The 23051-nt window shown below is 38.4% G+C and overlaps 1 protein-coding gene across 1 annotated transcript in view; it reads right to left on the reverse strand.

The window, feature by feature from the left end:
- luzp2 (leucine zipper protein 2) overlaps nucleotides 1-23051 on the reverse strand; it is a 148406-nt gene that overhangs the window by 24912 nt on the left and 100443 nt on the right. The window contains exon 6 of the mRNA XM_010732953.3: nucleotides 9304-9366. Coding sequence (XP_010731255.1) covers nucleotides 9304-9366 — 63 coding nt within the window. The remainder of the gene's footprint in view (nucleotides 1-9303; nucleotides 9367-23051) is intronic.

Here is a 23051-nt window from a genome sequence, read left to right on the forward strand (position 1 = left end):
TGTTTATGTAGCATTTTACTGCTGGTGATGTTTAGGGTTGTGCTAATTTCAACTACTTCACAGTGTTGGGTAGTTTAATCTACAGCAATAAATCCTATTCTACAAGATCATCGTATGTTTGCACCATTTGATGATTTACAGCATGTTATTCTACAGTAAATAAGTATATTAATGTGTACATCATATGGCAGTGTTGTCTAAAAATATAAATGTATTATTTTTAAGACATATCACTGAGCCCTAAGCGTACACGCACTGATCAAGTTTTCCGAGCCAGGGAAAACCTGTTATGGCATGAAAGAGACAAACAGTAAATACCACATATCCATCGTGTTTCCCAAATGGTTTTTCATAGTTTGAGGTTTCACTCGAGCTCTTTTTTTAATGACGTAATTCAATTCCGCCTTCTCCTGCCACGGTTTAATGGCGTCTGACTGGAGAATTGGTGCCACCGGCTGTGCATGTTTTGGAAATTTGTTATATGGTTATATTTGGATAGAAACTTCACTTATTTCTTTCTTTCTACCCATCTACTGTATCTATCTCTCTCTTTTTCTGTCTGTCTCTATAAAACCTCTCTTTCTATCTATCCGTCTACCTCGATCTCTACACTTCCTCGACACAGGCAGTAAAAATGTGACATGAGGTCTAATCTTTCACCAAAGCACACTGAACACGGTGCTGAGGGACAAATTCACTTCAAAGGGTTTTGTGTATTTGACAAGCACCTGTGCCTTTTTTTTTTTATGAGAATCTTTATCTTGTTATTCCTCTTCCCAGGGTGCTTCCATGTCCCATGACACCCATCTCTGTCATGTGTAACTGGATTTAAAAATTGCATCCTGGGGCTCCTCATAAAAAAAAAAAATAATAAAAAAAAAACAAAAAAAAACTGTAAGGTGAAATAAACACAGAGCTAACTTTAAAACTCCAACTCACAGAAGGCAAGCCATCTATTCGATTTCAGATTAAATCTGTTTTTCTGTGGCCCAAGCCATAAAATTAAATGTTAGCAAATTAATTTTATTTGCATCAGTTAAGTGGAGCTTTTGAGATACTTGTTGGTAATAGAATGAATCATATAAAGAGGCTACAGAGTCACACGCCATGGAGTGTTAACTTATGAATGCAAATATCTGAATCTCTAATAGTGCTGAGCTCTCAGAATTTCCAAAGCACTGGCCTATTATTTACTCCGAATAAATCATGTGAGTTGTCTCCACGGCCCAGGAGAATCACAGCGGCATCTCTCCCTTGTTGTTCGTGATGGTTCAAATCCTGCACGGGTGGGAGCTGCATCTCAAACAGTTACAAACTAAACACGATCCAGTGACACGGTATCTTATAAACTTGGTGGTGCAGTGTAACAACACTTCCCTAACTCTTTTCTGAATATTCAACTAATGTATCCGTGTGAGCCATCGTCCTTGTGAGAGTGATGACTAAACTGTTAAATTGCATCAGTCTGTCCCAAGGACAGACATGTTAATGTGTGCACAAGTGTGCCGTTGACACTTATGTTCTGCTAGATTTATTAGTAATTTGTTGTTAATGACTAGATCAGACAAATAGAGGATGTTGCAATGTGCCAGATTCTGGACAGATTTGGTCTTTTGAGATTATAATATATTTTGGATGCTGTTGGATACTCTCTGCTAACTTGATAAATATTATTTGAAGTTCATGAAAAACCAGTCTTTAAACTATCTTTTGTCCACAATGCAACAAACTGTAAATGCAATGTACATACCATTACCTTAAAAAGTTGATGTGACAAACAGCTGCTTATTTGCACAGCTAGCCGACACAGAGCAACATTCATTTGCAAGTCCGATATTCACTTTTCTTTTAACTCCGTTTTGGTCTACAGCAAGCAGTAACCTCCATGACAGTGAAGTAAAGCCAATGCATAAGTGTCAAAAACTGCAGTTCCTCAAACGTCCATGTGAGGCTGGCTCCAGAAGTGAGTCAGTCTCCATAAGCACCCATGTTAAAATGCCCAACTTCACAGCAGAAATAAACATGTTTACAACCTGGTACAAAAAACAGTTTTGGTCTCTGGAGCAAATTTCCCCGTATTTCCCCGACAACTGTACTGAGGGTGAATTTCTATGAACTAACCCATTCAAATTATATTAAGGCTTTAAGTTATGCATAATTAAGAGCGTGGATGCTTTGATTGAGAGGCAAGTCGATCACCCAGGCTTCATTCAGCCCAATTTTTAGATTAGCCTTAAGGCAGGTCTGCCAACATGGCATGCGCCACCACACTCTGTGCATCAAATGCTCTCCAGAATCGTATGCATGACAGACATTGGTCACGGATATGACGTCCATTCTTTATACTGTCAAGGGTCTAGACCAACTGAGAGACCTGAGGAAAAGACCTAGCTCTTAAGCTGCTCCACTATGTTCCTTTGGTGCTGTACAGTGGGTTTATCAGAGCTGCAAACAGCTGCCTGCTTTGGCTGGAAACAACCCTGATGAGAGCAGTAAAGCTGTGCCTGAAAAAACAAAACTATGAACTGGAAGATGCTAAAACACCCTGTAGAGCTGTGGGTTGTGATAATGGTCTGCGGGTTCATTAGTGCAAGCACTTAAACTTTTAATGTTACACAAAGTCATCATTAGTCCGTTTAAAAGTCCATTATTAATATGAAATATTTACTGAAGCTTTAAATAAGGTTTTTTTTTATAATTAAATTCATTTTGAATTTTCTAACCAGAAAAAGTAGCACTAGTTCAGAGCCCACAGAAACGCATGCAGTCTCTTTGTCGTTGTTAAATAATGAAAATCACTCACTCACTTTTAGTCTTTATAAAATCTGACAGCAGTCAAATCATGTTTAATCTATTATTGAAGCTTTATATGCCAAATTCATTTGAAATCTAACAAAATCAATACATCAGCTGTGCATATTTCTGTACATTTCCAACCATTCCTGTCCTGATCTAGACACATTTTATACCCGCAGCTCACCTCAGCATGCGTTTTGTTTATGTCTAATTTACTAGCCCTTTTTTGATGGAGATTAGTTTTTCAGAAATATATATATATATATATATAGATATAGATTTTTGCTTTTTTCATTTTCAGACAGTGTCAATAACTTTGAGTTAAAGCTGAAACCGCACCATCCAGCTCTACATCTAAAGACGTAATTCCAAAAAGTATTGCATAACAGCCTTTAAGGGCTTCTCATTATCCAGGTTCAAATAGCCGACAGTATGACACAGCGTGTGAGTCATTTTTGCTTGGAAACATGGAGATCATAAAAAAAAAAAGTATTTTCGAGCCAAGACAGGCAGAGTTGGGTTTGGTCGTGAAGGAAATTTATCAGGTGGATGAGACACTGTCAAAACTTTAATGCGAGTATGTGTTCATAAGTTGTCAGTATGCTGATGTCTTTCAAAATTTCGATTCTTCCTTTACGACTTCACAGTAGCTGTCAAAGCTGACATGTCAGGAAAGACAACTAACAACTGGCTTACATCGTTACTGGAAGAGATAGACGACAAAACATTGCTTTACACAAAATAGATCAGTTTTGTACGTACGGTCTGTGCCTTCGACTCAATGTGCCATTAACTGCTTCACGTTACATTAAAGCAGATACAAACAAGTGACATGGCACCGCAGGGTGATGATAGACATCCTCAGCATACATCTTTATGTGCGCTCGCAGCAGGAGCACATCAGCATCACAGACCTGCTACGTCTCCTTCCTCATTTAAACAGATTGCCCTATTTGTGGAGTGTGTCTGATTGGCTGAATCATGCGAGCTGAGGCAGACCTGTGGCTGGCTGGCAGCCAAAACTTACTGACTGAAGTACATATTTTATTTCAATCATTTCACTCAGCATGCTGATTTATTCAGTATGAATAGTGAACAGCGCAGTGATACATCTGTTTTATTTGAAGCTGCTCTCGTACGCCCCCTCTGACATAACTAATTGTATTGCAGGGTGTATCACTAAAGCTGAGAGCAGCATATATGGCTGATTCAGGGGTGTCCATTATTTACCTGGTAACGGACACCTACTAAGTAGTTCAATGTATCTGTTCACCATTCTAAATGAATGGACTGAAATACATTACATAGAAACATTGAGTCTTAGTGCTTCTGAACACCACAGGATGGAGACTGTGTCACACGTGTTGCAGGAAGTTCACTTCACTTTGCGTGAGCGATCATTTCACATCTGACTAAATTCAGTCTGCAGCTGTTACACAGACATCTTGCTTGTCATGCTATTAAACATATTGTAGAATCCTATTTATTGTTTGTCAATCATACAACTGTCATTGACTTTAAATCTTGATAGTATAACAGTTAGCTTTCTGGCTCGTATTGAGCCAAATGGTTCTATGAGCTGAGCGGACTAGAATTATCTCCCATTGCAGAGTCGTATCTAAGGTTTGTTCTGTTTACTGGAGTAGTGAAAACGTTTCCATTGCATAAGAACATTATGAGATGTTGTAGAAATGATTAGTCAAACCCTCAGGTGTTACCAAATATTGATTGCAAAACTGTGACAGTTCTGACTGCATCGTTCCCCATCGCTCATTAATTCCTGATAATGCACATCTTGGCAGGCATTATCCATTAATTAGCATAAGTAGTGCTGCACTTTGTTAATTCTCAATTAAATACTTTGTCATACATGCCATGAAGAAAAAGGAAATTTGGAGAAACAGAATGAATCTACCACATAATATTATATTCTAATTTTCGAACCTGCATTCATTTTAGACTTGCTTTATATAAATGTATTAGTGCATGAATAAAACAGTTAGCCGGTTCTGACATGGTGTTATTTTTGCAATGTATTTTATTTTAATATTAAGAACAGGTGTTATTAAAGGCTGCAATCTGTTTCCACGATCATTAATTGTCCCAAAATACACAAGATGGTGATGACATACTGCTCCATTCAAAACACCCTGTAGAATTAATTACATGGCGCCATTCACCTTGAAATCAGTCATTCTAGGAAATCCTGACAAATCCAGCGTCTTATATTTTATCTGCATAAGGTTCAGGGGACTTGATGTTTCCATTAAATCCTGATGCAAGGAGCGAATGTAATAACAGAGCTGAAATACTGAGGTGTAACATCCGTCATCCAAATGATGACTGTGCAGCAACACCATAAATTTGACAGAATAGAAAATAGGTGATAAAGATGGGCAACAGATTAAATGGCATCTCTAATGCCACATGTCGCTCTCCTTCATTGAACGGTCCTAACCTTGACTTTGACTCAGGTGTCCCGAGCTATCAGATGCTTCCCCTGAGGACAGCACCGTCTGGTGCAGAAAGGTTGCACGACATTTCCACAATGAAGCGGATAAAGAGCAAAAATAGCCAGATATGGAAAGCAGGCAGCAGCACTAGGAGCAGAGACCTGCTAAGTTTCCTTTTCAATTTAAATGGACTGCTGAATTTGCTAAGTGTTTGTGATTGGTGAAGTGAACAAATACACAGCTGAGTCAGGCCAGTGGCTTCCTGCCAGCGAGCTTCCTGCCTGAACTTCACTAAGCCTGTGATACATTTTTCCTAGTGACCTGTCCCCGTTCATACAGTCATGTTTGAACTTTGAACTTTCCACTATTCTCTTTCCAACCTATTTCTGAGATTCAGAAAAGAAAACTGCACAAAGAAATACCCAATATGAACCAATATGAAGTTTCTGGTTTAACAAAATGTAACCATTTCTTTCATTTTGGTGCAAACAATGACACATCCTTGAAACATCTTTACAAAGACTGTGGCAGCTGGAATAACAAGGATTAAAGTCTTATTAGCCCTGTTTACCCTCATAACAGCTCTAGAATTATGCCAGAAGCTTGAAACAACTGACTTAGCGCCTGCACAACCTGTTTGACCATTCTCAAAACCCAATGCACGCCATGCAAAGCATGATTAAAACATTCAGTATTTTAGACATGAATATGGTGGCATTGTTATCTAATGTTATTAAACATAATACAATGTCTAGCTATAATTACATGGTCATCACCTTATTAATTGTCAGATTAATTAATAGTTAAATTAATCATTAGTTACAGTGCCTACGCAACTGAAGTCAAGTGAAATATTTTTTGTATATTATGAAGATGTATTCACAGATATGTTGTTGTTAATCAAGTTATACCCTTACACTCTCATAAAATAAATGTTTGTGGATATTTATTTTAATCTAATTACTATCGTTTTCTCCAAAGGACAGCCTGTTCTTCACAACTTCACAAGCTCTACAACCTTCACAATATGTTGCTAAAATGTAATCTCATGTATTTTTTTTAGCTGAGTAGTTTTCAGCACACAACACAGATTAAGAGCACAATGCTCGATCGTCCACCTCGCACAGAAAGCAAAAGCCTAGCCCAAGCAGCTTACTAAAAAACGATTACCACACCGAATGAAATGTTTTCCAATATACAATGCAGGAATTCCCAAAGCCACTTCTCACAAGACAAGAACGCAAATCGCACATAAAGAAAAGCTGCTGTTTACTCACAGAAAGACTTAAAATGTATCATGTGCAACAAAAGGAGCTTGTGCTTAGAAAGTAGTTTTTTTAAGTCCAGCTAAAAAGATATCTCTTGTCTTGGACATGTCTTCAAAGCCCTGATTTTAAGATTTAAAGATTTTATCCCAAGCTTTGAATCTTAATTGAAAACATCTTTGAAGCATGAAGAGACGGTTTTTAAGGCAAGAAGTTCAAAGGTAAAAATGTTAATCTAGGTTCAAATTTTGATGTTTTGAGTGGGCCTCCACCGCCATGACTTGCAGGGAAAAATGCAATACGTCAATTAAAAAAAACGTCTGCTTTCATACAGGCAGAGTATACCTGAGCATCCAGACCCCATAAACAAAAGTTATGTGTGAGTAAGCATCTCTCTGTGCCTTCCCAACAGACAAACAGTAATAGAATAATGTTGTTTGCAATTTCCTGCTCTGGTGGCAATTGTTCTCCGGCTTTAGTATCCATCTTGTTCTGTCACTCTGCAGTGATTACAGTGTGATTACAGGTTCAGTCTGTAACCCTTCCCCTTTAAACATAAATAACTTTCCAGGATGGAAGTAGGGGCATGGAAGAACGTTTCTCTCGCTGATTTACTTCAACTTTTATAGCCTCCCAGTGGAATTGAAGACAGTGACCTCCAGTGATCCACCTGTGTTCAAGAAAAATCTAGCAGCTATTTACTCCCTAAAGACCTTGAAGTCTACTTGCTTTAATAACAGTGCAGCAGAAGTAATCAGCACTGGACAAGAACACATTTCAGTATTAAAGAAAGAGGACTGAGATTTAGAGATATGGAGATATTATCATCTACAAGCACAAAGCCAACGAGTCATACTTTATCACCATTTAAATCATTTCCTTTGCCGCTGCTATACAAATATTCTGACTCAGTATAGACTGACCAACAACTTCAATCAAGACCCCTTCAGTGCCTTTGTACTCTGTGAAGTGTTATAATCAGACTTGGCTGTATGGTCAAATGTACCATCATCATCTCAGAGTTTGAATATGTGATGATGGCTTGGATAAATTTAGCTGCTGTAATGTCAAGGACGTTGAGAGATGATGGAGGATTTGTAGAAGAAAAAAGGCTTGTAATTTCCAAAGCCAATTACCTGTCTCGGTAAGAATAACTTTAGTGTCGATGTACTTCAGGGTCGATGAAAAGCTCTTCAACATCAAGAGCTTCCAAACAATAACTAAGTTTAATAGGTGTGTAACTGTATTTCCAAATTCAAACTTCTGTCATTAATATCAATGGGTGGACTCAGTAATACACACCTGTCAGTATCCACTTCAACAGCACCACAAACAACATCTTCAAAATGATCATACATTTCAATCAATGCCTTTTAACCGCCGTGCTCACAGTTTTGAACAGCACTTAGTTCAAAATTAAGAGGTGCTCAAATTGGACAGAAAATACTCAGGTTTCAAAAAGCGGAAGAAAGAACCTGTCAATGGGAAGCTAAACTGAGAACTAAATGCTAGTACAATAGGTTAACCTTGTAACCTCAAGACTGACGCTCTCTATAATGGATTTAATAAGCTATTGGTACAGAACTAAGATGTATACCTGATGAAATGAGACAAGGTGGAGAATTGAGTAATTTCAGTGCATTGGTTAGTAATTCAAAGGGCACAAACATGTTTCAAGCGTACATAGACTCGAATATCACTTTCCCCTTTGATACCTGCCAGGCTGATAATTGCTGGTCTTCACCTTAAAATGCAAACTACTAATAATCGTTCTGTCACTCAAAAACCTTGGTAATATCCTCTGTAGTGTTGATCAAACAAGCCTCAGCTCCCTCGGGGGAGGTCTATCCCGGGGTCTTTCTGAAGAAAAATATCCATCCCTCCACACCAAGGTTGCCATCTATCAATCTGTCTGCTGCATCACCACACTGCTTTATGTTGTAAAAATCTAAAGCTATTCCACATACTGTAGCCAGGATACAGGAAATGCTCGGAATCACCAACCGCACAACTGCGTAACTATTGAGCCCACGATTACACAGCACCACTTGCACTCACTCGGGCATATCATCAGGGCGCCCGCAGGAGCCCGCTGCCTTGTGAGATTCTTGCATGGCTAAAGTAAAGCATCAGCATTGGTCAGCAGGAAAGGCAAAAGCAACAGTTCAAAGCTCGGCTCAAGGCATTGCTAAGGATGTGAACCTGGCGGACACTGCTGACTGTAACAACTGGCAAGCAGAGCCGAAGTAGAAAAAGAGGAAAAGTAGGTGACAGCAAAAATGACACACATGAAATGTACTCAAACTGCTCTCAGTACAAGCCGAGTTCCTTGGATTGCTCTGTACAGCCATCAAAGAGCCCGCTGTTAGAGACGAGTTGCTCTCGGATTCACTGGAGAGCCAAAACCAAGCAAGTTTGTGTGTGCGAGAGAGACAGAACTGGACAATTTCTAACATTTTTTGTGAACCTTTCAACATGTACCATGTAAGTGCCACCAAGAGCTTTCAAGTCATACTTACAATTATGGATCTAAAGAATAGTGGATAACTTGTATCCTAAGTAATAAGAGAAAATCTAAATCCTCACTTCTAAATGCCATCAAAGCACTGCATTTCTCAGATGTTATAATTTTTTTGTTAACATCACTTGATCACAAGAGAACAAAGCGTGTCATCAGTAATCTTATCATGAATTGCACCTATTCCATGAACAATGAGCAATTAAGTGGCTGCAGCTGAGAATTAATTATGTATGTGATAAAACAGAATGTGCTAATTGAAAATCCTTACCTCTTCAGCATAGGCATCACAAAGTTTGTGTCCCGAGAGTAGTTTATTTTTCAAGCTCTTGTTCTGAAAAAGAGAAAAGAAAGAAAGACGTGATGCCATTGGTTTTTGCTCTGTGTTCTGGACACAATTCCCTTAAATTTGCTAGTTTATAAAAAACCAAAACAAAAAAACAAAAAAAACAAAACACCTACTATTGACTCAGTGGGCCTCTATTTCTCCAGCACAGCATTTGGCTGCCGAGGAGCTCTGACAGCAAGTGCTTGGTTGCCTCTGGATTTCAGACTAGACTGAGAAGCAGTCAGTAGTGCCCTGTCTGAGGATCTGAAAGTGCACTCGGGCTCATAGGCATCTGAAAGGTCAGAAATATATCTAGAGGGCCAGACCCCCACTGAACTTTAAACGTGATCAGTAAAGCCTTAAAATCATTGACTGGCAGCCAGTAGAGGGATGCCAAAGTAGGGGTCATAGGGTCTCGTTGTTCAGTGCCAGTTAAAATCCATGCTCCAGTTTTATAAACAATCTGAAAGCCCAGGAGTGATTTTTGACTTGGAAAGCATCTTGGAAAGCTCAAAACTTCAAAAACAGACTGGCACTACTTTCATTACCAGGTGCCATATACGACAAAACCTAATTTCTTAAAACAATAGTAAACAATCTCTTTGTTCTTTCTGTGAATATCTCATTTTCTTTCATGCCTGAACTCAAATACCCATTATGAAATAAGTACTACATCTGTAGTACAGTCCATGTTTCCAAAAAAACTAAACAAAAAGGTCACAGTCAAAGGTAAGGAGGTTTTCTGGCCACAGGCTTAGTGTAAGAGACCACAATACCAAGATCTTTTTTTTTTTTTTACAATGAGTTTGAATAAAAACCCACTAATGTGTATTTAAAAGGAAGGCAGCAAATGACACAGGCAGGAGAGGAGCATAAAGACATAAGGGAATGGGACTTGAAGGTAATAACAGCATTCGGAGGGGAGGCATTTCCCTTTTTAATTGACAGTGATCTGTTAGTGGGATCAGTCTTAAACCAAGTGATTGCTTAACCCAAAGTACCCATCCAGACCTCAAGATGACCAAATAAAACAGCACAATCAGCCATGACAAAAGCTTCGCTGGGGCTTGAAAAAAGCTAAAATTGTACAGGCTCCAGAATCTGCAGTTAAGAGAAGGTCATTCGATGCGGCGATTTAAAATTAGACCGGCTGTTGCACTGTAATAACATTTCTAAGACAAAGAAAACTACTCGGTAAAAATAGTGTAGTGCAGTAAAAAGAAAATCCTGCACCATAAAACATAATCTATGTAACACAAATGATGCATGTAGCGTATTAGGGTTTGTGTGGGTCCGTACGTGTGTTTGCGGGGTTGTTTCTATGTGACATCCTGGGAGACAACAGCTTGTACCACTTCTGTTTTATCTAAAGAAACAAATGTAATTAGATGCAACTTCATCATAGCAACCAGTTGAGATTTATTAACCCTTTTCATTGACTCAACAACACATTTAAAATTCTTAATGAGTTTATCAATGAGCTAATTACCTGTAGCCGAGGGTCTATTCTTCAAACCCATCCAGCAGAGCTCAAGTGGGAGTAATGAATATTCATTCACCCGCTTTAATTCACGAAAACTAAACTCTGTGACCAAACAAACAGAAACCGGTGCCCTGCAGAAGAAGTCGACACTCTCTCTCTCCTCCTACGGTACATACAGCATGTTTATGCTACATGCAACAGCAAGTCCTTTTTCACACTTGTTCTCCATGTGAACGGATTACAGTGTACGGGCTTAGGGAGTGATCTAACAGACTTTGAAACAGCACGATGGTGGATGCCAGGAGGGTGGTCCTGAGCACTGCCAAAGACTGTAGAGTTGCTGGGCTTTAACAAAGGCTGTAATCTCCTAACTATACACTGAATGGACCAGAAAACCTCATCACAATTTTTGCTATGTGGGTGTCAGCCCCCGGGAAGATTCACATGGAAGATGGCGAGTGGCTCGGGATATAAACAGTTCATCTCTATGCTACAGTATGACAGTCAACATGGTGACCCAGCTGTGGCAAATTACATTTTTAAATGTACCAAGTGAAATCAAATATGATCTAATAATGAATGAATCCTTAAATTAGGAAAAAGTATTGATCTGAACTGAAGCATGAGACAGCAAAAACAACAATACAAGATGAACAATATGATCTAAATTTCTATAATTTGGGGATTATGGAGGCTGTTTGAAGAAATAAATATGCAATAAGTTGTTTCACTGTTTTTATTCAAAACAAGAGAAAGATCAGAATGACACAGATTGCACAGAATACTAATAAAGGCCGAAGGCTACGTCCTTTTTATGTTTTCTTTATTGCACCACACTTCAGATACTGTTGGGACGTCTGTCTGTTGGTCTGCCCTTCAGAGTCAGCCTCAGTCTGCCTCAGTGTGTTTCTGTAGCAGATTTTTGGGGGGAAATACGATCCTTGCCATAAGCAATTATGGCTTATAGACAGCACATTAAATTAATCTAGAAGGAGATAACACATTTGGCTATTATGTTGCTGTGCTCTGATGATAGATTTGCTGATGTTGGAGACAGTTCAATGTTATTAGGTGACGAGTTGGCTGTGAACCACGGGGACAGTTTGGATACAGTAGGAGGGGTGCAATGTGCATCCTCCAGCTGGCCCTTGACATCTACTTATAAATGATGTGGACACCTTCACAATTCTCACTCTGCGTCATGGCACGAACTGAATGCTAATTTAGTGCTCGATGACAATCATTCACAACACAGCTGTATCTGTTCGCATTTAGAATAATTAATGTGTCTTATTTTTGTAGCCACGCTGTGGTCTGTCTGGCAGTCCGTTTAGACTAAAATATCTCAGCTTGGGCTGTCACAGCATCAGATTTTCAATGTCAGACACATCATCGCCAAAATAATTCATTTTAAAAGCATTATCCTGACAAAAGGGAGGTAGAGAGAGAGTTTGAACTATAGCTGTACAACAAACCACAAAGCACGAATCGAAAGAAGCAAATTTTTTATAAGCTAGAGCTACAACTAGATTATTTACATGTGGGATATCATTGAAATAGATCCAACATCAATATTTCATGTTTCAAATATCACAGTCATTGTCAATACCAGTATATTGTACACCAGTCATCTCTGTTATTCACAGTCATCCAATGGATTACCAAGAAACTCTGTACAAACATTTACAGTCCACAGAGGATCAGTCCTGCTAACACCACCATTAATTGAAAAGTTATGTTTTCAGTGAAATGTCCTCTCAACTATTGGAGTCTGTACTCAGCATATGTTAGCCAGCTAACACACTAAACTAATGCTGTATCTTAATTCACATGCTTCCATACATACACTTGCTATTTGAGTTTGTAAGTGCGTTCACATTGACAGTTATGGCGAATGCAGTGTACTGTGAGTTGAGTGTGGAATGAATTAAGACAACACTAACCTGTTGAAGTGCACAACGCCAGGAAGTACATAGTATACACAGTGTACTACATAGGTATGTACTAATGGAAGTTTATTTAAGACACAGCATATGACTGTAAACAAGGGCCAAACAATAGAGCTTACAGAGCTGTTATCATGGTTGCAGACTCCACTTCCAATGGGTATATTAAACATCAAACTGGCCGACTTTTACCACTAAGTAGAGTTTGTACTTTGAAAATATTTATAATACACTGTATTTAGTGTCATGATGGGCTGGTACAGGCTGGTTGATGGTAAAAACAGAAGTCCTGGCAATCTCACCAAAAACTGCAATGTACCACTTAAAACTAACGTCAGGGCATTAGTGGCCAATTGAGCCAATCTTCCACAGTAAAACTTGAGGCCATGGTGTACTTTGTTAGAAAAATATATCTTCTGCAACACAAAATTACTTGATTAAAAGGAACCTGAACCTTTAACATGGTGCTGAGACGAGGTTCAGGTTTAAAGTACAATAATTTGTCAGGGACCAAAAAACTAGATGCAGTTCAAATAGTGTTTCTTACATATAGAACATTTTGGCCCTTTTGCAACCCTCACTCCCACATGCACACCTGTACTGTACTGTGTACAACACATACAGTGCATGCACTCTGAGCAGAGGTAATGAGGTGGGATGGCAGTTGTTTTGTGATTCAGTCAGGCAAAAACTGGATGAATATCAATTCCTCACACTTGCACCTCCTCTCACCCCTACAGAAGGACCACCATTCGAGGACATGTAGAACTGGCAGCTGTCAGAAAATGTGACGTAGTCTAGCCCCAGGACATACTCAGAGTGAAAATGAGATCCTCTGGAGCTTATATGTCACAGTGCATTATGCAAAATGTGATACACTGAGCCACATATGTCGGAGAGTGTTATTCCCGCAGTGCTGTCGGTCTGCCGACCTGAAAATAAAAAGGACTTACATCTACATGTTGCTCATATTTTCCATTTAGAAAAATGCAACGATGCACGCAGAAGTTGAACACAATCTATCTCTCAGTCTGTCACAGGGCCTTCAAGGGCCTTCACTAAGGAATGATCTTTTTCAGTTATGTGATGATTTCAACTGCACGATCACATATTGTCACATATTTGCATACAGATTTCAGCGTATGATGATGTAAGAAGGATGATGTAAAGTTCTATTAAATAAAACATACTGAAAAATAAAACATTCATTCATATACAGCAATGAAGCGAAGCACTCGCCAGCACTCAGAAAGTGTCTATTTGACTCAATTCAGCAGAGTTATTTTCACACATTATGAAGTGCTGATATGTCGACAGCCCTCAAGTGTTGATATTTACTGTCCATCTAGGTCAACTTTCACATTTCCCAACACACATCAGCGTTGGATACTTATAGCTGTAATTTGAAATGTAAGAAACCAACTCTTCTAATAACAAATATTTTAATTTAATTCTGGTCAAGTGTTTTTCCACATTAACATCGCAATAAACTCTCCTGTATTGCATATTTATGCCACAAACAAATTACATTTCTGCCGTCAAACTGAGCGAGATAAACCTCCTCACACGCAGCTCTGACTGCAAAGCTGAAATAAACCATCAAAAGTGTGACACAGTTGGAGTTTATTTTCAACAAATAGAGACACACTAGCCATGGCTTGCAACACTTGGGTGGTTCAAGCGAGGGACCGTTGTCACAACACATTTCAACTTACAAAGGTCAGCGAGCTTCATTGTAATAACAGAAGATAAAACAACACGATGTTTCTGTCGCATCGCTTCATTAGCTCGCACATCTCACTTGTGAAAATATGACTTAATTGTTCATGTCGCAGTGAACTGTGCGCACAAACAGAGCCACCGTTTTCAATTTGGAGGTCATTGAAAGCCATAGACGATGAAAAGTTTGAAGCTTGTTGAATTGATGCTGTGGATCAGGTGCATCTTTGGAAACCCACTGCTCTACTAGGTATATGTACGTGAACATTATGATACAGTATATACAGTATATATATACTGTATATACTGCAAGATAGGACCAGTGAGTGAGGAAACCCGCTACACCTGTCCCATCATTTTTAGAGATTTTACTTTAAATTTGTTGATTTCATATAAACGTTTATAGCCATCACAATTCGCCCAGCTTCCCCTGTGCTTGTCATCTTTTTACTACCTGTCCGGGCTGCTGGCAGCAATCTGAATTTTGTGCGACCATGAGAGTGCCAGACAGTTTTTGGCTTTGTAGAAATTGGTGTGAGAAATAGCTTTGAACTGTAAGGCTCTTATTCACTTTGTTGGGTGTCAGTGGTTGAAGGGATGTTTATCTGGCATAGAAAATCTCCATTCTGGCTCTCCAGACTTCACTACAGACGGACCTTGAAAGATTCTAATGGTGAGTCACTGGGGTCAACGAAGAGGAATAATAGCAGTGGATTATTATTTTTTTTTCTGTGTGGAGTTTGCATGTTCTTCCTGTATCTGTGTGGGTTTATTCTGGCTTCCTCCCACAGTCCGACAGAGTTAACAGGTTGAAAGGTTAATTGCTGACTCTGAATTGCCCGTAGATGTGAATGTGGGTGTTATCGGTTGTTTGGCTCTACAGTATGTGTTAGTATGTGATAAACTAATGACCTGGGTCTACATACTTCTGGTGCTTCTTGCCCAATGTCAGCCCCCCCTCCAAACCCTGCAAAGGATGAGCTATTATAGATAGTGAATGGATGGTTTTAAGTTAACAATAAAGTCCTTTGTTTTTGTTTTATTCATGTATCCCATATGACTTTGGTTGGCTCCCACGGCATAATTTTCATAATTATGAGCTGGAAAATATTCAGCTGTCTAAGTATTAGAATTCATTGAGGTACCAAAGCCTTTTGAACACCAGTTGTTGAAAGAATTGTACTTTTCTCTGATGTCATATAGTTTATTTAAATTAAAGGTCATGGGTCATCCATTGTAAAAGCTCCAACAACACAAAAGAAACTACTTGAATCTAGATAAACTCTTACTACATAGCGCACAGACCCATAAAACTCCATCTGCTACTGAACTTTTCCACCCTAAGTTTTCACATGATCTCTGTTAAACGGGCATTCCAAAAAAAGGGGGGCTGTTGATCAAGCAGAATGGACTTTAGGATAGAAACAGAAACTTGGCTTATCATTCAGTGTCAGCTCAGCTATAAAAATTGTAAAACTTTCTAAATAATTCATGTTTAATAATACTCTGGGGATCTTCTTTTCCCCATGTCTCCATTAAAAATGTATCATTTATGAATAGAAACTTTAGTCGTGTTATCTCTTATTCAACTGATTTTTCCATGGATCTTGGCCTTTCTTATAAGTTGAAAAGTACATTTACAATAAAACAAAAACACATTCTAGTGTCTGTCTATTTGACAGCCTGCGACAAATATTAATGAGCAGATCTGACACATAACATAATCAATTACATTCTCTGTCGGCACAGTCCAACAGGCTTGTCTGCTTTGTCGAAGGAAGAAAAAATAAACTTGCATTGCAAGAAAAACTGTGGCAGGACTTGCACAAGTTCTGCAGTTATGTACCTGTCGAACATATCTAATATAAATTACTGGCTTTAGAAAAGCAAACATTCACTGTTGGATAAGCTATTAAATATGACATACCCCAAGACATCTTACAAGACATTTGGCAGCTTGAGCTGAACACATCTTGCAGTTTCTTAAGGCCTCTTGAGGTCAAAGGGGGGATTACGCATAAGTGAAAAGATTGCTTTCTCATCACTGTTTCATTGTTCTGACATAATCTAATGCATATAGTATGTACACTGTGTACTAGGAACAAAGTCTGGTTATAAGACGTGCCCATATCTGTTGGCCCTCTCACTTTATCATTGAGCGAGATATTGAATCCCTTATGTTCTTATCTGATGAACCCAACAAGAGGGCGTTAATGTGAACAAAATCCAAAAAATACTGTAATATGTTTTGTCATGGTGCCATAATCTCTGGCTAGACACTGTGCCAAAACATTAAGGAGAAATCCTGAAGTGCAAGACAGGAGCCAAACATCTATCAAATCTACTGTCTGCAGAAGACATTATTTAGCTTTCTGAAAATCACAGCTTACAGTTTTCTTTTTTTTTTGATACAAATAACCTTAAAACTTTTTTCATTCACTCACAAAACTTTTTCAAAGGGAAATTATCTGTAGCCAGATGTCCTCAGCCAATGAAATCAGCGCATATTCACGCGATGAAGTATCTGCACAGTCTACAGGTATTACTAGCTACATAACATAGCTGGCAATTCAAGGTTATTGCTTCAAGCTGATCCAGCAGCGCAGACTTTTATGGAATTATTTCAAGCTGTTGTCATTCCCTGAGTGAGTGGAGCAGAAAGTGCACCAGTACTAACTAACTGGTAGCCATGCTGAGTCAAATCCTGTCTCGTGGTTCTCTGCTGGTCCAGAGGCAGCTTCCTCGCCTGTCAGGTTGATGGTGTTTGTCTCTTTCAAAGATCTTATATATTTCTGACTGGGTTGTTTATTTTGTTGGACATTGTATGGGTCTTGCAACTTTGCATGCTATAATTGAAGCAAATAATGTAGACTTTGAAACATAACTAAGAGATAACTATAAACAGATTTATGTTTCTTTTAATGCAGAAATAACACCACAACATTCAAAAACGAGTACTGGAACTGTATCTGTATATTTATGAATTGCTACTTTTACTTATTTAAAAGATATGAATACTCCCTCCACCATTGCCACAGGGTGAACATAGTTGACTATTACTGCATGTACTTAGTGCTTATGAAAATTATGAGTCTTCTATTTAGTCCAGATGCACCAATGTTACACATGATATTGATTTGATGGAAATATTGTCCACATCCCCACCTGACCTGACCATATGCATCAGTTTGGTGTTTCTTTATAGATGCTGCCTCTTCCCATTCCTCATCAAACTGTTATTTTTGAGTATTTGTGTATGATGCTTGACAAGGCTTCAGACTATTCAAAGAAAACATACGGTGAACTCTATTGATCCTCGCAAGGAAATCGCCGTTTCAAAGAAGAGTTGAAGTATTCTATGTGAAGTTGCCTGAATTACTATCAGCATAATAGTAAAGCTGCAGTACATCTCTGCACTAACCCACCCACCTGGACACTAATCATTTCTGGTCATTTAATTCATTGTCATTCCTTGTATTTGTTCAACCTGAGCCAAATACGGCAGAACAAGCTGATAAATCAGACGGAAATGATGACAGTGAAGCCGCTAATGCTAAGGGTTAATTATCCAAGATAATAATCGACACACCACACCTCTATGACATCAAGAATGCCTAGACAAATTCATATTACTACAATTTGAATAATTCAAACCTTGATATAGACCACAGGTCCAAAACATTGCTATCCACTATTTTTGAATTAAAGTGTTAAGGTGGAACAAAAAGCTCTAATAGTCTTAAGTGATGATGGTTATCCTGTGCCCACTGGACAATCATGTTCATAGATGGCCTCAGTCAGCTTTATTTACTAAATGTTAAATTTCTTTCATCAAGGTTTCAGGGGAAAATTGAACAAAACGATTAGATAGTGCCAATTAATTCTCAAAATACCCAAGTCACGATTACATGATTATGGTATGGTTATGATTAAGGTAAGGCGACTAAAACTGCTTGGCTCAAATGGGAGAGTGGGTTACACAGATTTGTCGAGAGAAGGTCCAGAGAAATATAAAGTGTGCCAAGAGTGTATTAAGTCTGTATCTTTCTATGTTGAATGAGATGGATTAATGAGATCTTTGGTCTCCTTAGTGCTGATAATAAACTGTTGTGTGTATTTGACTGCTTGTATCTTGGTCCAGAAGAGTCAAACTATGGCATATTTTATATCATCCAATGTGAGGATAATTTTTAGGGGATCTGTGCAATTGCAAATCAACATTTGGTGACGTTTAGGGACAACTTGGTTTCAACATTCATATTGCTGTTTGGAAAGTAAACTCATTTAATGTACTGAAATGGACACTTGACTGTTGTTGCCAAGACAACAATTTCTATAGCTGTACTCATTATGTAAATGATTCTGCATCTCATTGAGAACTAAGGTGTTTGTGAGTTGCACTAAAACATTTGCAAGGAAAATATAAATGATAGCAGTCAATACCATAAACTTTATGTTGTCAGTTTTATTGGTATATGAGCAATATAATCTCATGAAGTCATCACTTGGCTGCGCAATATAATTATCGTGACCACTGATATTTCATTTGTGCTTTCACTGTGTTGCAAACACACTGTTTGAACAGACAATTTGTAAATATTACTTTGAGTAAGCAAAGTAATACTTACAATGTACAACTATTATTGTGGTATTCAGAGGCTTATTGCCTATTAGAAAAGCTGTAGACATGATAGTACATTTTATTATTAGTTCTTCAGAGTTATACATACACTAAATGAATATCTGTTCCTGTTTTCCCATCACTGTGTGTCCCATAATGAGGCATAAAAATGCAGTTTTGCTTATATTTTAATCATATTTATTAACAGGTTGGTATAGCACATGGAGCAACAATATTAATCACTTCACTTTCTTTTAGTTCTGTTTTTGGTCTCTACCATCTCCTGAGGGAAATATCTGGCTCTTTAGTTAAATGCCAAATGCTCCACTATGTTCACCAGCTACAGTAACTGTCTGCTCTTTGATGCTAAGGATTATGTACTGTAGCTTTTTAGAACTGCTGAAGCTGAAACACTGTGAGAATGGCGAGAGTGAACCACAACAGTAAAATCACAGAGCAGACAGCTAAATAATGAACTGTAACTCACTTTAAAGCTCTGTAAAGATGAGGGGGGTTTTAATATAATACTTAATGTCTGTAAGTTCATCACTGTGTGAATCCCTTTCATACTGTCGCTATCGTTTTTACATTGTCACCTGTGGTTATTATAAGATTACAGCCTCTTTAAGCTCTACACATACTTGACTGCTACCTGAAGACCTCGGTAATTAAATAATTTAAATCCAAATCTAGGATTAGTGTGTTGAATTTACACAGGGCAAGCAAATGTCTTTTTCTATCAAGTTATTAATAGTAATACAAATGAGTTTCTCTGGATTCACATTGCACATAGAGCACTCTCCATGCTTAAAAAGTACAAGACAAGCCAACTGGATTTACAGCAAACCTATTAACAGTTCACAAGAAAGTGTGGAAAGCTCACCCTCACAGGTAATGTTATTAGATAACCTCTGTCTACAGTGGTGTTTTTCAGGTAATCTACACATTACATATGTGGTGGATTTGCACAGAAATGAATAAATATTGCTAGAGAGGAGGATGACTAATAATTTATTAACCACATCTCCTCAGAATATCAATCTGGTTTGATTAGGACGTCAGCCTGAGTACACTGGAAAGTGCAAACAAAACACTGTGATTATTATCCACCAGTCTGATCAGTTGTGAAAAGTCACATTGAACTAAAACTTTAGTTTTACTCAGAGTAATTGGAATTTGGAGTAAGTTTTAGATCCTCACTTATCACACAGTTTCTGAATTTTGTAAAAGAACATTACTTTCATAAGCATGTAGGTTAAAACAGGTGGGCAAAGTCACCAAATCTGCTCTAATAGTCTGGTGGTCCAGCTGTCAGTCTCCACTTCCGCCTTCATAGTAATGTAGGAGAAGAAGAGTTGTGTGTATTTATATGGGATTAGTGTCACCAGATTAATATATTTTTTCCCCAGTAAACGTGTTAGGATTAACAAATTAAAGAGGTAAATAATCATTCCAACTCCAGGACTTCCTTCGATAAAACTTGCATCAAAACAATGATATAGAACAACTTGTAATGCTTTCTCTAAAATAAGGCTCTGTTTTTATGATTTGAAACTATTCTCTGATGTCTTGACACAATCTCACGGTGTTGGGACATTTTGAAATTGGATGTCCTGTGTAGCCACAGTGATTGTTAAGACGACCTCTAGGTACAATAAACTAAGAAAAAACCCATAAAATGTTATTTTCTGAACATCTCAAAGAAATATCTGCACCCGCCGCCTTCATCAGTTTTGAAGCACTTGGATGTATTTCTGTAAAAAATAGACCGTCCACTTTATTGTGTCACAGCTGAATACCACAGAAAACTGGTCACTTGTCTGGAAGCTGAGGGCCAGAAATCAATATCCATGGCAGGCTGTGAAGAATAAAGCAACGCTGCTAAGTGACAGCGAGACACCAGCCCTTTGAACGCATACGGCCTGTCTTTACCTCTCTCATACGAGTTTCTATCATTTGAGTTCAGCACCACTATCCATGAAACCACAGAGTGAGAATCTAGTATTAGGTGCAAAACAATGTGGAGAGTGACACAAATTTAATCCCACTTCTAGAAGAAATTCTAAGACTTATGCATAAATGTAGGAGTTGCCAGCAGGTGGCTGAGTTACCCAGACAGACATCCCACACATTGCAAATGAGGAAGTATGATTTTTCACTTCAGGTTTACGCAAAGCTCAGAGAGAAGTATCCCTTTGATGGTGGGGGTTACTGATTGTTGATGTTGAGTCGAGGGTCGATATGATTCAGAGTTTTCTGATGGCTTGTGAAAATGCAACAGTACATATAACTCTGGATCATCAAAGCCCTCACTAAATCAGGCTCTGAAGCGACATATTGGTTCAGTCAGAGTTCCGACTGTGTAAATAAAGCCCTCTGATTATACATCTCAGCGAGCCTTGACTTGGTGATATGCAGGTCAAAAGATGTCTAGATATTAAAGTTAGATAGCATGGGTCTGTCTAGGTTGTATATAACATGTCATTTGAACAACCCTGTTTCAATATGTACTTACTTGAAAAATGGAGGAGAAAGTAAATATTCAACAGGTCATCATTAGACATTTCCAATGGAGCTATTCACATGACATTTAGACCAGACATTGGTATTGACTCAGTAAAACTATACAGGTTGAATATACAGATACAGAAATTGGCAGGTTAGTACTTCCACTCTTTGAAAAGGGGTTTTCCACCTGCAAGCAAGCAAATCATTTGCTACCAAGCTGTCAAACAAGGAACATCTCAAGATAGGTAGAGGTTTCAGCTTTTCCAAGACCTTCACAAACAACATTCCTGAGCTACATAGCAAGGCACTGAATGCTGACAGATTTCTCAACTTATAAATGCTCCTATAAGCACCGCTGGGGCCATCATCCACAAGTGGAATGGATATCACTCCATCATCAACTTGCCAGATTTCCAACCGGGCAGTCAGAAAGTTTGGTAGAAGAGTGTCCCAGGAGCCAAGGAACACTAAAAATGAGTTTCAGAAAAACCTAGAGGCAGCAGGCATGGCTGTCTCAAAGACAACGATATGTGATGCACTCCATCATCATGGTCTCCATGCACAATCACCCTGAAAGACTAATTACTGAAGAAAAGGCATCTTAAAGCTTGGAATTATCGTGGCATGGGGTTGTTTCTCTTTGCATGGTACTAGCAGAATCTAAATTATCAAAGAAGATGAATGGAGCCAAGTACCAGGAATTTCTTGAGAAGAATCTGTTGCCATCTACCATTAGTTGCTTCATACAGAAGGGTCTTGAAGCAATAATTGCAAACACGACCTTTTCCATCAAGTATTGAATAAATTTCAGTTCACATGTTTATTACTTTGTTCCTGTCATTTCACTTTATTGCACAGAACTTTTTTTTATGGTTTGAAATGTCACAATTTCTTTTTCTCTGTTGATTTATTGAGTTAATACAATGCCTGGTCTGTAGCTAATGAGGTGAATAGCTTGGTTAGAAACATGTTTAATGAAACAAATGTTAAATATTTGTTTCACCCACTGTATAGTCAATTGAAGTCGCCCATGGTGGGAAGTGGGATATTTAAATAAGTTTTACTCCTGACTAGATGCTCAGATAATTACAAATTTCAAACTTGCTCTAATTAGAATTTATTTTTAGTTTCTGAAATCTCTCAAAGAAATCTGTTTGTAGGATATTTCTGGATGAGCTGTGATAGTTTCTTTGCTGACAGAAAGAGAAAAGGGTGCTTGTTTCCTTCTGATTGTCACATGAACCCGCACAAATAATGAATTGCGAACATAGAAAACTTGCCTGTGACAGCATTACAAGTGTTGTTATGTACATCAGGGTTCATTTCGGAAACAGCAAGCGCCGCTAAATGTGAAGATTTTTTGGAGGCAACAATTTATTATAGGTGAAGCATCCCTCGGCTGTGCAGCACACCA

The sequence above is a fragment of the Larimichthys crocea genome, chromosome VIII (assembly GCF_000972845.2).
Source record: "Larimichthys crocea isolate SSNF chromosome VIII, L_crocea_2.0, whole genome shotgun sequence".
Taxonomy (NCBI): Eukaryota; Metazoa; Chordata; class Actinopteri; family Sciaenidae; genus Larimichthys; species Larimichthys crocea.